Here is a 14,751-nt window from a genome sequence, read left to right as displayed (position 1 = left end):
CCTCTACCATTGACCAACTATATCCCTCTACCATTGACCAACTATATCCCTCTACCATTGACAACTATATCCCTCTACTATTGACCAACTGTATCCTTCTACCATTGACCAACTATATCCCTACCATTGACAACTCTATCTCTCTACCATTGACCAACTATATCCCTCTACCATTGACCAACTATATCCCTACCATTGACAACTATATCCCTCTACCATTGACTAACTATATCCCTCTACCATTGACCAACTATATCCCTACCATTGACAACTCTATCCCTCTACTATTGACCAACTATATCCCTCTACACCATTGACCAACTCTATCCCTCTACCATTGACTAACTATATCCCTCTACCATTGACCAACTATATCCCTACCATTGACCAAATATATCCCTCTACTATTGACCAACTCTATCCCTCTACCATTGACAACTATATCCCTCTACCATTAACTATATCCCTCTACCATTGACCAACTATATCCCTCTACCATTAACTATATCCCTACCATTGACCAAATATATCCCTCTACTATTGACCAACTCTATCCCTCTACCATTGACAACTATATCCCTCTACCATTAACTATATCCCTCTACCATTGACCAAATATATCCCTCTACTATTGACCAACTCTATCCCTCTACCATTGACAACTATATCCCTCTACCATTAACTATATCCCTCTACAATTGACCAATTATATTCCTCTACCATTGACAACTATTCCTCTACCATTGACAACTATATCCCTCTACCATTGACAACTATATCCCTCTACCATTGACAACTATATCCCTCTACCATTGACAACTATATCCCTCAACCATTGACAACTATATCCCTCTACCATTGACAACTATATCCCTCTACTATTGACCAACTATATCCCTCTACCATTGACCAACTGTATCCCTCTACCATTGACAACTATATCCCTCAACCATTGACAACTATATCCTCTACCATTGACAACTATATCCCTACCATTGACCAACTATATCCCTACCATTGACAACTATATCCCTCTACACTATTGACCAACTGTATCCCTCTACCATTGACCAACTATATCCCTCTACCATTGACTATATCCCTCTACCATTGACCAACTATATCCCTCTACCATTGACAACTATATCCCTACCATTGACCAACTATATCCCTACCATTGACAACTATATCCCTCTACACTATTGACCAACTATATCCCTCTACACTATTGACCAACTATATCCCTCTACCATTGACCAACTATATCCCTCTACCATTGACAACTATATCCCTACCATTGACCAACTATATCCCTACCATTGACAACTATATCCCTCTACACTATTGACCAACTGTATCCCTCTACCATTGACCAACTATATCCCTCTACCATTGACTATATCCCTCTACCATTGACCAACTATATCCCTCTACCATTGACAACTATATCCCTCTACCATTGACCAACTATATCCCTCTACCATTGACAACTATATCCCTACCATTGACCAACTATATCCCTACCATTGACAACTATATCCCTCTACACTATTGACCAACTGTATCCCTTACATGGTTGATGTAAACTTGTCGTGTTGATGCTGATTTGAAGCAATGAATTGTTTGTCTGTGTTTCTAAGGCATAAAGCATGTTATGTAAATTGTAGGCAATGGAATACATTCAGAAGACTAAAGACCTTGACAAGGGTCAAAAGGGACAGGCAAAAATAGAAAAAGGAGAGGACGAAGTGTTCAAGTGCTGTGGGCCTTTTCCTACAGGTAAACACTTACCATGGGTAACTATATACAGCACTGATGTTAAACATCACCTAGAAATGATTCTAAATGATGAAAAATATAATTATCTATTTTCACTCTTAAGGAAAATAACAAGAAAATACTGATATTGGGTCATTCTACACTGTTTAACAGGTAAATTTCATAGCATAGAATTCCCACTTTATGGTCAGATTGTAAGGAAAAACAGAATTATTTGCATGGTTCCTGCATAGTGCAATAAGACTGTAGTAATAGTGATTTGACGAGGAAATCAGTCATTGTGTGATCATTGATTGAAGATGAAAGGAATATCACTAAGGGAGAACAATCATATGTTATACCCAAGAAGCTGATTCGACCCCTGGAGGTATAGTAATCGGGCCTTAAATAGGGAACTTAATAGGTAAAATTTGCTTTAAAACACTACCCTTCCTTAATGCCTGTATGAACTACAACCAAATTTGAAAAGAAATTGAAGGAGGGGTGATCACTTCCTAAATAACTACGGGTCATTTGACCACTAGGGACAAAGAGGAGGGGGCCCAAAATTAACCAATATTTGGTTTTAAATGATTTGCTGAATGACAAGTAAATTAAAGCTATGCAAATGAGGTTAGTTCAATTCCTGGAGACATAGGCAGATACTTGTTGATAATCAAGATCACTTCAAGCAAATTTGAGCCAATTTTGGTGCTTTTGTTCTTTGTCCCAAGGGGTCACATGACCAACTCATGACTCACTGACTAAAACTACCGCAATGGAAATCAAATTCTTAGTGGGAGTTTTTAGTCAGATAACCATTAAGGCCCATGTTTTGGTTCTTTACAGTAATAGAGAGAAGAATGTCATATGCTTACAAAGGATTTGAAGTGTTTCTTGCTGAAAAGTTGGAGAAGATGTTCTCAGGTATGTAATGTCTCATTGTATTGATATAAAGTGTATTATGTCCATCTTAAAACATCTGGAGATATCTTTGAATCACATTTGTATATTATTGTTAATTACAAGTATTTCTAGTACAATATATAAAACTCACCTCTGTTTCTTCCAGGAATGTCGGGTATTTACCTGATGTTGATTAATTACAGATATTACTGGTATAAGATCTAGTTATACATTAATTCTAGGTATTGGTATATAACTTGTACATTAACTCTAGGTATTGGTATATGACTTGTACATTAATTCTAGGCAGTGGTATATAACTTGTACATTAATTCTAGGTATTGGTATATAACTTGTACATTAATTCTAGGTATTGGTATATGACTCGTACATTAATTCTAGGTATTGGTATATGATTTGTACATTAATTCTAGGCAGTGGTATATAACTTGTACATTAATTCTAGGTATTGGTAAATGACTTATACATTAATTCTAGGTATTGGTATATAACTCGTACATTAATTCTAGGTATTGGTATATGACTTGTACATTAATTCTAGGTATTGGTATATGACTTGTACATTAATTCTAGGCAGTGGTATATAACTTGTACATTAATTCTAGGCAGTGGTATATAACTTGTACATTAATTCTAGGTATTGGTATATAACTTGTACATTAATTCTAGGTATTGGTAAATGACTTATACATTAATTCTAGGTATTGGTAAATGACTTATACATTAATTCTAGGTATTGGTATATGACTCGTACATTAATTCTAGGTATTGGTATATGACTTGTACATTAATTCCAGGTATGGCTGGTGTACTGTTACCCGAGGTTGTAACTATCAACAACATACTGTATCCCAGTGCTGAGGTCCTGAGAGGACTCCAGGTCTACCATCCTGTTTGTCCCTTCAATATTTCCAGTGTCGATGGTAGGTATTGTCTGATTGTGTAACCTTCAATACTTACAACTTGGATCATATAAATGGGTGTAATCATGATTAGATTTGACCTGATTTTTGGTAAGGGGTGTCACAAAATTGATCTTATTTAAGGCCCTATTAGAGGTGTAGGTCCTTTCATCTCTCCATCCTTCTGTCCATTTATCAGATCGTCCAAACTTTCATTTGAAAATTTATCTTGGACTCCAAAACTAAAAACAACTAGAAATTGTTATTCACACTTTGACAGGCCTTTCACCTACATTATAAAAAAGACCTAAAGACTTCATATTATCAAAAGGAAAAACTGGTGTAAGATGTTTTATTGGCACCCATCAAATTCTAATATTGTCTCGAGTCTCAAGTCTGGCCGTCAGGGAAAGTTGGACAAGGGGGTAACCCTTACTACCATACCCCACAGTTGCTTTGCGCCCATCAGGTCAATGCATATTTATTCACCACAAACTAGATAGAGCGGGCATATGTTGTATTACATATATGTATGTGTAGAAAAAAGTTTGGGATGTTACGGGATAAAAACAGGTTATGGACTTTTGCTTTAATTTTTCTTTGTCTTTTTTAACAATGTCATGTTCTTTTTCAAACATGTTCTTTAACCATAAAATAGAATGAAATATCATCTTAAAAGAGGTTAGATTGACAGAATCTTAAAAATATTTTATCTCATTTTACCCCTATGACCCTGAACATTGGTTATGGTCATTCATATAGAGAAACTCGAAAGTCCATTGCCTGGGTATGATGTTCATCGAATATCATGAATTTAATTGGATCACTTGATTGTTAGAAAAAGGTTTTTGCAGTTTATTTCACAAAATCACATATTTTGAATTTACCCCCTACTGAATACCAGAAGTTGACATTTGATGATCACTCTTGTACATACACTTGGAACCCCCATCACCCCAGCTTAAATGCTACAGACCGAACATCAATACCCTTGTCATTTCTGTTATTGAGAAATGGAGTCTTTTAGTGGTTTTAACATAGTTGATCCCAGTGACCTTGAATAAGGGTCAAGGTCGTTCATATCATTAAACTTGATAGCCCATTGCTTAAAGATGATTTTCACCAAATATCAGCCTATTTGGTGCCTTGGTAATTGAGAAATTTAAAAAAGTTTTATTCACAAAATTACACATTTGAACTTTCACCCTTATGAAATACTGGAAGTTGACCTTAGATGGTCATTTTTGTGCATATGCTTGGTATCCCATTACTCCAGTATGCTATAGACCAAAAATGAATAACCTGGAAAAATTCAAGAAAATTTCCAGGTTTCATATATATTTCTGGCAGGTAAGACTAAGTATTTGTTTGCATCTAACTGTTTATTTAGAAAGAGAAGCAATGCTACTAGTACTTAGGGAGAGAAGCAATGCTACACAAAATGTATATTGTGTTTATCATAACAGATAGTAAAGACCCATGTAGATTCAGCCTTGTACACTTGGTGAACGGACGAGGTATGGCAATACCTGAGAGGATAATGGAACTACAGCGAACCCTCATACTGGGTATACATATCATCCTCATACACTCACAGGTATGTCATCCTCATACACCCACAGATATGTCATCCTCATACACTCAAAAGTATGTCATCCTCATACACCCACAGGTATGTCATCCTCATACACTCACAGGTATGTCATCCTCATACACCCACAGGTATGTCATCATCATACACCCACAGGTATGTCATCCTCATACACCCACAGGTATGTCATCCTCAAATACTCACAGGTATGTCATCCTCATACACTCATTGGTATGTCATCCTCATACACCCACAGGTATGTCATCCTCAAACACTCACAGGTATGTCATCCTCATACCTCATTGGTTTGTCATCCTCATACACCCACAGATATGTCATCCTCATACACCCACAGGTATGTCATCCTCATACACCCACAGGTATGTCATCCTCAAACACTCACAGGTATGTCATCCTCATACACCCACAGGTATGTCATCCTCATACACTTACACAGGTATGTCATCCTCAAAGACTCACAGGTATGTCATCATCATACACCAACAGGTATGTCATCCGCATACACTCATTGGTTTGTCATCCTCATACACTTATAGGTATGTCATCCTCATACACCCACAGGTATGTCATCCTCAAACACTCACAGGTATGTCATCCTCATAAACTCACAGGTATGTCATCCTGATACACCCACATGTATGTCATCCGCATACACCCACAGGTATGTCATCTTCATACACTCGCAGGTATGTCATCCTCATACACCCACAGGTATGTCATCCTCAAACACTCACAGGTATGTCATCCTCATACACTCATTGGTTTGTCATCCTCATACACTTATAGGTATGTCATCCTCATACACCCACAGGTAGGTCATCCTCATACACTCAAAGGTATGTCATCTTCATACACCCACAGGTATGTCATCCTCATACACCCACAGGAATGTCATCCTCATACACTCACAGGTATGTCATCTTCATACACCCACAGGTATGTCATCCTCATACACTCAAAGGTATGTCATCCTCATACACCCACAGGTATGTCATCCTCATACACCCACAGGTATGTCATCCTCATACACCCACAGGTATGTCATCCTCAAACACTCACAGGTATGTCATCCTCATACACCCACAGGTATGTCATCCTCATACACTCACAGGTATGTCATCCTCATACACTCACAGGTATGTCATCCTCATACACCCACAGGTATGTCATCCTCATACACCCACAGGTATGTCATCCTCATACACTCACAGGTATGTCATCCTCATACACTCACAGGTATGTCATCCTCATACACCCACAGGTATGTCATCCTCATACACTCACAGGTATGTCATCCTCATACACTCACAGGTATGTCATCCTCATACACTCACAGGTCAGTCATCCTCATACACTCACAGTTATGTCATCCTCATACCTCATTGTTTTGTCATCCTCATGCACTCACAGGTATGTCATCCTCATATACTCATAGGTATGTCATCCTCATACACCCACAGGTATGTCATCCTCATACACCCACAGGTATGTCATCCTCATACACCCACAGGTATGTCATCCTCGTACACTTATAGGTATGTCATCCTCATACACCCACAGGTATGTCATCCTCATACACCCACAGGTATGTCATCCTCATACACTCACAGGTATATCATCCTCATACACCCACAGGTATGTCATCCTCATACACTCATAGGTATGTCATCATCATACACCCACAGGTATGTCATCCTCATACACTCAAAGGTATGTCATCCTCATACACCCACAGGTATGCCATCCTCATATACTCACAGGTATGTCGTCATCATCATACTCTCATAGGTATGTCATATTCATACACTCACAGGTATGTCATCCTCATACACCCACATGTATGTCATCCTCATACACCCACAGGTATGTCATCCTCATACACCATACGTATGTCATCCTCATACACTCACAGGTATGTCATCCTCATACACCCACAGGTATGTCATCCTCATACACCCACAGGTATGTCATCCTCATACACTCATGGGTATGTCATCCTCATACACCCACAGGTATGTCATCCTCATACACTCATGGGTATGTCATCCTCATACACCCACAGGTATGTCATCCTCATACACCCATAGGTATGTCATCCTCATACACTCATGGGTATGTCATCCTCATACACCCACAGGTTACGTCATCCTCATACACCCACAGGTATCTCATCATTATACACTTACAGGTATGTCATCCTCATACACCCACAGGTATGTCATCCTCATACACCCACAGGTATGTCATCCTCATACACTCACAGGTATGTCATCCTCATACACCCACAGGTATGTCATCCTCATACACCCACAGGTATGTCATCCTCATACACCCACAGGTATGTCATCCTCATACACCCACAGGTATGTCATCCTCATACACCCACAGGTATGTCATCCTCATACACCCACAGGTATGTCATCCTCATACACCCACAGGTATGTCATCCTCATACACTTACACTTGTATGATTCACCTTTGATACCCTATTTTCATTGTAGATGGATCTACCACAGTATGACCAACTGTTTCCTGAGCTAACATCTGCAGTTTCTAACAGAAAATGCACAGAAGCTCAGGTGAGATATTTTTACTGTATTCCTTTTGTTATAACTCCAGAGAACTTCCAAATGACATCATAACCAACATTGATAATAGAGGTCTTGAACTTTCAACAATCAGTCACATGCAGATATTAAATTGATTTACATGATTGACATATCTTATCAAAATGAATTAAAAAGTCAAACGTCAATAATGTTTTACAGTGTTATAGTTGTACATGTATCATCAAATTAGATCATGTACAATGTGACACAAAGCCAATCACAGGTTAAAGCTACACTTATAGGTACATGTTGGTAGTTATAGCTAGGTGCACAGTCACATATATACAACAGCTCACACTTACATCTAAAGTCGTACAATACATACCGAAATACAGTGTACATCATAAGGAACCTACAATATATAGCGATACCCACCACATATGTATGAACTTTGTTGTAAAATCTTTTTTGCTGCTAATTATGCCCCACAAAGTTTGGAGACATGTTTCCTGAGAACCGTTAGGAGGATTTAAAAAAAAGCTTTACATGAGCGTTCAGCAAGTGTAAGACCAGCAGTGTATAAGAGTATTTTCATTTTTCGATCTGTCATCCGACCGGTTAGCCAAGTCGAGTCCTCTGGTTAAAATTTAGTTTGAGTTTGTGGGACCTATGTAATGGTTCTCGTGTTACAATTAGTACTTGGTACAATTTTATCTTGTTTGGTTTTTTTTTTTTCAGATAAGAAATGGAGTTCAGGAAATTCTCAGGATAGCTGCTGTCAACATGGTCTTTTCAATATTTGACTCTTTCAGCTTTGATGCCTTCCAGAAACAGAACATCTTTGCTAATGATATGTTGATAGCTGATGACATTACATGTGTAAGTATTAATCATAATATATGTATCAGGGATACAGATATATATATAATCTTCTACCTAACATCAACGTACTTATCCTCAAATAATCCTGATCCCCCAGTCTAAACGTTTAGTATTAAAGATTGCAAAGGGCTTATTTGTGGACCACTCTTAGCTTACCAGTTTAACAATTGATGATTCTGCAAAAAATATGAAGAGGACATGTGCTTGTGGGCAAGAGTTTATTTGTGGATAAATATGGTATATCTGAGACATCTCAAAGCTACTAAATCCTGTATTAAAAAAAATCAAATTTTAAGTTAATATAAAAGTTTATATTTTTCTTACTGAAAATTTCTGTACTTTCAGAATGTTTTTAAAGTTTTGCAAGAGAATCTGGAAAGATCTGGTCTTGAACGAGTTGGAATTCTTGATCCGGAGATTTATGAATCCTGTTTCTCAGATGGATTGGCTTGTCCTGGACATAGTGTCTGCTGGAAAGCTGGTGATAACGTCACAGAGGTCACTCCAAACTGGTTTGGCAGATACTCCAAGTTCATCACCTCTTTCCATTTAGGTGGCAACCAGTTGACTGCCTTGCCACCAGAGTTATTTCAGGAAATGTCACAACTCAAAGTCCTTGACCTTCATGCCAACTATATAGATGTTCTACCAGACACTCTTGGACTTTGTAAGTGTTTGGAGGAACTTATCCTGGAAGGAAACAACCTGTTTGACCTTCCATCGACCTTGGATGGTTGTCAGGAGCTTAAACGTCTCAACATTAGTTCAAACAGGATGGAGGTGCTGCCACCTATCATCACTAAGCTGTACAATTTGACACATCTACATGCCAGGGGACTTATGTTGACTAGTCTACCTGATAATATTGGAAATCTCTCCAAACTGATTGTCCTCAACTTGAATGAAAATTGCCTTACAAAGCTTCCCAAACTTCCCAGAAGTTTTTCAATGTTACATAACCTGAGAGAACTGTATTTGGCTGGCATTGGTTGGATTCAGAACAAAGCTAATAACTTCCTGTCAAAAACAAACTTTGATGCAGCGACAGGCACTATAAAAAGATGGCTGGAAGGCAATGATGATGTAAGTTTTATTTTCAGATGTATACAAGCAGTAATTAAAGCAGTGCTCAAACAATCCTTTGTCAATGGTCATTGGGGTTTGGAGACATCAGATATGAAATTGATGAGAAGTAGAATGTGTTAAAAGTTGTCTGATTCAGTGAATAATTCCTGTGCGGGTCAAACATAGGGGAGATCTTTTAGGTCACCTGAGACAAAGTCTCAAGTGTCCTATTCTAATCGCCTTTTGTCCGTTATCGTGCATCGCCCATCCTAAAACAATTTACATTTTCAACTTCTTCTCCAAAACGACTGAACCAAATTCAATGAAATTCAGCAGAGGGCTTCTATGGCTAAAGGTCAACTCAAATTGTGAATTTTATGGTCCCCAATCCCCAGGGGCCTGAGGGGTGGGGCAAAAAAGGGTAAAATTGACTAAAATTTCAAAAATCATCTTCTCTACTCTCAGATGAGATGGAATCAAACACTGGATCTTTATAGATGGAAGAGTCTTAAGGTGCTTTACCAAAGTGTGAATTTCATGACACTGGGGTCTCACGTTTGCCCCTGGGGAGGGGGTAAACTTTACTATAGTTTATATAGGAAAATCACATTTTTGAATATTATTTGTTGGATTTGTATTGGAATTTGTTCCATCTTGGTTAGTATTATTAGCATAGGATGACAATTTGATGGTATGCACATGTTGGTCCTGGTTGACCCCCAGGGGCTAATGGCCTGGTTGGGCTAAAAAGGGTTAAAGAGACTTAAATTTCAAAAATCTTCTTCTCTTCTCTCAGATATGGTGGAATCAAACACTCTTCATAGATGGAAGGGTGTTAAGGTGCTTTACCAAAATTGTGAATTTCATGACCCTGGAGTCTCACGTTTGCACCTGCATGGTGGGAGGGTGAACTTTACTATAGTGTATACAGGGAAATCACATTTTAGACTATGGTTTTTTTGGATTTGTTTTGGAATTCATTCTTATTTCGTTAACATTATCAACATGGGATGACAGTTTGATGGTATGTACATGTTGACCCTGATTGACCCTCAGGGGCTAATCGATGATGGGCGGGGCCAAAAAGGGTCAAATTAACCGAAATTTCAAAGATCTTTTTCTCAAGACCCAAATAAGGTAGAATCATATATTCTTCATATTGGGTCACATGTACGTTTGCTCCTGGGGAATGGATAAACTTTACTTTAGTTTATATAGGGAAATCACATTTTTGACTATCATTTGTTTGATTTCTATTGGAATTCATTCTAACTTTGTTAATATTATCACCATGGGATGACAGCTTAATGGTATGCACATATTGGCCCTGACTGATGAGACGGATCAAAACGGGTCAGTTAAATTTTCTGAAATATTTCAAATCTCAGGTGACCGTTAAGGCCCATGGGCCTCTTGTTTCTTTTGTAATCTTATTTCATTGAGCATTATATAAACAGATATACATGTATATGAGATTATGTTTGAGATTTTTAAGACTGGTGAAGTTAATGTAAAAGAAATAAATTTTGTATCAAGTTCCTCATTTCAGAATTCAAACATTTCATTAAATGTTATCTTGTTGCCTTTGCGCTGATGATCTGTTTTGGAATATTTTAACAGAAAAACCAGGAAAATGATATGTTTCAATACTTTGACCTGGATGGCAGTGGTACGTTAGACACCCAGGAAATATCACGGGCCAATGCTGTACTGTATGAGGTTTTCCCAAGGTTTGGGTATAAAGGGAAGTCTTCACCAGGTAAGTAAAATCATTACTGCATAATGTGTAATGTTGTGTGTACTTTCTATCGAGGTTTGGGGAATTCAAATTGTTATTACATGGGTTGAAACTTTCATGGTTAGCCCATATAACAATATGTAACAATAATACATACAACAATATTCATCGTATCTATACTCGTGGTTCCATAGCAGAACAACAAAAGTTTATATACTGCGAATGTTTCATGTTTCATGTCATACAGCAATATCTTGCAATGATCTGTGGGGGTGTACCAGGTATATGATAGATAGCCCGCTGCCTCGTGTATGTCATAATTACACAACTCAATGATATCCTTAACATCATTATACCCCAACCCAAAAATGTCTTTACTGGTAAATATTTTGTTTTTGACATTATGAACCAGGATTATCACAATGAAATGAGTAAATGCATCCTTTAAGGTCAAGGTAAGAGATCAGAACAAGACAATGATTTGTTAGGATATACCATGTATGTTAATTTAAGTTGATTTAAATGAGGAATCACATGCGTTTATGGTTATGGGTCTAATATCTAGGTCATATTTTAAAAATGTCATTTTAATTTCATTAACTATGTTACGAGGATAAACTTGTACATGTGTTGTCCTGAAGGTGCCCTATAGATGGGCAAAACAGGTTGACAGTAATAAAAGCAAGAAAAAACTTCCACTCTGAAGCTGTCGTGATTGTTATCAGCTTTTAATAATTTCACGGTTTGCTGTACATACATTATATTTTCATTGTAGATGACAAGACCTCCAGTGGTTTTCCAGAAGAAATATTGACCCTGAAAAACCTTCGTATCCTCGACTTACAATATCAGGGAATAGTCCATGTTCCAAAGGGCATCGAGAACTTAAAGAATCTGACCACACTACAGCTCAACAGTAATCCACATCTGTTGTCCGTGGCAGCCGAAGCTGGACGGTGTCCACTTCAACGTGAGTAGATATATATATTAGTTTTGTTGGTGTTCACATTAACTCTGCATTTGAAACTTTCCTTATCAAAATTTGAGGTGGCTTGGTAGTGCTGAGGATGACGAACTTGCCTTTCACACAGTCGGCGGGGTTCAATTTCCCAATCAAACATTCACCTGCCTGGCAGGGTAGATTTTCTTCCACAAAAAGATCTTCTGATTGTCTCAATTAACAAGGGCTGATTTATATGATTGATAAAACATGTTCATGGTTGTTTAAGTCAGACGAGAAGATGAGATTTTGTGGAACTACATAGAACTGATACACAGAATACTAAATACATTAACATGTAGTGCAATGTGACATTCAAATCCATGTTTAGAAAAAGTTATAGTTGTGGGATTATGACAATATCAGGCTGTATCATGGCCTGTTCATTTCTGATACATATATCTATACTTTTTGTAGAAATGTTAAACACTGTTTCTGGGGATTATGTTCCTTTCAATCTTATTTTTTTTCTATACATTTGATATAGATTTGAATATCAGTGAATGTCCGTTGCTGAAAACCCCTCCAAAAGAGATCAGAGAGCGAGGATTTGCGACAACCCATGCCTACCTTAAACGTCTGCTGACAGGATCTGTGGACTGTAAACGTACAAAACTGATGTTGGTGGGTCTGGGAGGAGCTGGTAAAACCAGGTAATTTATTCATGTGGGGGAGGTCAAACTAGGTAATTTATTCATGGAGGGGAAAGTCAAACTAGGTAATTTATTCATAGAGGAAGTCAAACTGTGTGATTTATTCATGGAGGAGAGGTCAAACCAGGTAATGTATTCATACAGGGGAAGGTCAAACCAGGTGATTTAGTCATGGATGGGGAGGAGCTGGTAATCCCAGGTAATTTATTCATAGAAGGGCCAGAGGTCAATCCAGGTAATGTCTTCATGGAGGGGAAGGTCAAACCAGGATGAGATGACAGTTTGATGGTAAATACACATGTTGGCCCTGACTGACCCCCTGAGCTGATGGATGGGACCAATCTTCTCTAAACCCTTAAAAGGTAGAATAAAATACTCTTCATAGATGGAAGGGTCTTAAGGTCCATGGCTTATAAAAATTGTGAATTTTATGACCCTAGGTTCTCACGTTTGTCCCTGGGGAGAGGATAAACTTTACTATTATAATAGTTATACAGGGAAATCACATTTTGAATATTATTTGTTGGATTTCTTTTGGTATCATTCTAACTTAGTTAGAATAAACAGTTTTGGAAGGCAGTTTGATGGTATGCAAATGGTGGCCCAACTGACGCCCAGGGGCTGAGGGGCGGGGTCAAAAAGGGTCAAATTGACAGAAATATTTCAAAACTCAGGTGACCATTAAGGCCAATGGGCCTCTTGTTCATTAAAATATGAGTATACATGTTTGCAATATAGATTCCAGTTGGTGAACTCACCACCTAATTCTAGTGGGAGGTATAGTGATATACAATGTGAGGCGAACTTTGTATGGATGATGGTACTCTTGTTAATTTATGGAGGCGATAAAAACTAGGGAATTCCTTTGTGAAGATCAGACCTGGTACTGTATCTTGCAACATCTTTTTAAACTCCAGTAAGGTAGCATACTACCTTAAGTGTCCATGTCACAGACAACTTAGCATCGATCCTTAAGTCTGTATGTAGCAGTAAGGTAGCATACATCCTTAAGTCTCCATATAACAGTAAGGTAGCATACATCCCAAAGTCTCCATGTCACAGTAAGGTAGCATACATCCTTAAGTCTCCATGTCACAGTAAGGTAGCATACATCCTAAAGTCTCCATGTCACAGTCAGGTAGCATACATCCTTAAGTCTCCATATAACAGTAAGGTAGCATACATCCTTAAGTCTCCATATAACAGTAAGGTAGCATACATCCTAAAGTCTCCATGTCACAGTCAGGTAGCATACATCCTTAAGTCTCCATGTCACAGTAAGGTAGCATACTACCTTAAGTGTCCATGTCACAACAACTTAGCATCGATCCTTAAGTCTGTATGTAGCAGTAAGGTAGCATACATCCTAAAGTCTCCATGTCACAGTCAGGTAGCATACATCCTTAAGTCTCCATGTCACAGTAAGGTAGCATACATCCTTAAGTCTCCATGTCACAACAACTTAGCATCGATCCTTAAGTCTGTATGTAGCAGTAAGGAAGTATACATCCCAAAGTCTCCATGTCACAGTAAGGTAGCATACATCCTTAAGTCTCCATGTCACAGTAAGGTAGCATACATCTTTAAGTCTGCATGTAACAATTAGGTAGCGTACATCTTTAAGTCTCCATGTAACAGTAAGGAAGTATACATCCTTAAGTCTGC

At 38.1% G+C, this 14,751-nt stretch overlaps 1 protein-coding gene across 1 annotated transcript in view; it reads left to right on the top strand.

The window, feature by feature from the left end:
* Nucleotides 1-2,608: 2,608 nt before the first annotated feature.
* LOC117334925 overlaps nt 2,609-14,751 on the top strand; it is a 34,044-nt gene continuing 21,901 nt past the window's right edge. The window contains exons 1-9 of the mRNA XM_033894775.1: nt 2,609-2,685; nt 3,483-3,608; nt 5,054-5,184; nt 7,701-7,778; nt 8,487-8,627; nt 8,976-9,713; nt 11,316-11,454; nt 12,209-12,403; nt 12,921-13,086. Of these exons, the coding sequence (XP_033750666.1) occupies nt 2,622-2,685; nt 3,483-3,608; nt 5,054-5,184; nt 7,701-7,778; nt 8,487-8,627; nt 8,976-9,713; nt 11,316-11,454; nt 12,209-12,403; nt 12,921-13,086 (1,778 nt within the window). The 5' untranslated portion in view covers nt 2,609-2,621. The remainder of the gene's footprint in view (nt 2,686-3,482; nt 3,609-5,053; nt 5,185-7,700; nt 7,779-8,486; nt 8,628-8,975; nt 9,714-11,315; nt 11,455-12,208; nt 12,404-12,920; nt 13,087-14,751) is intronic.

The sequence above is a fragment of the Pecten maximus genome, chromosome 9 (genome assembly GCF_902652985.1).
Source record: "Pecten maximus chromosome 9, xPecMax1.1, whole genome shotgun sequence".
Taxonomy (NCBI): Eukaryota; Metazoa; Mollusca; class Bivalvia; order Pectinida; family Pectinidae; genus Pecten; species Pecten maximus.
Note: the sequence above shows the minus strand (reverse complement) of the source record. Positions and strands in the feature narration are given on the sequence as shown.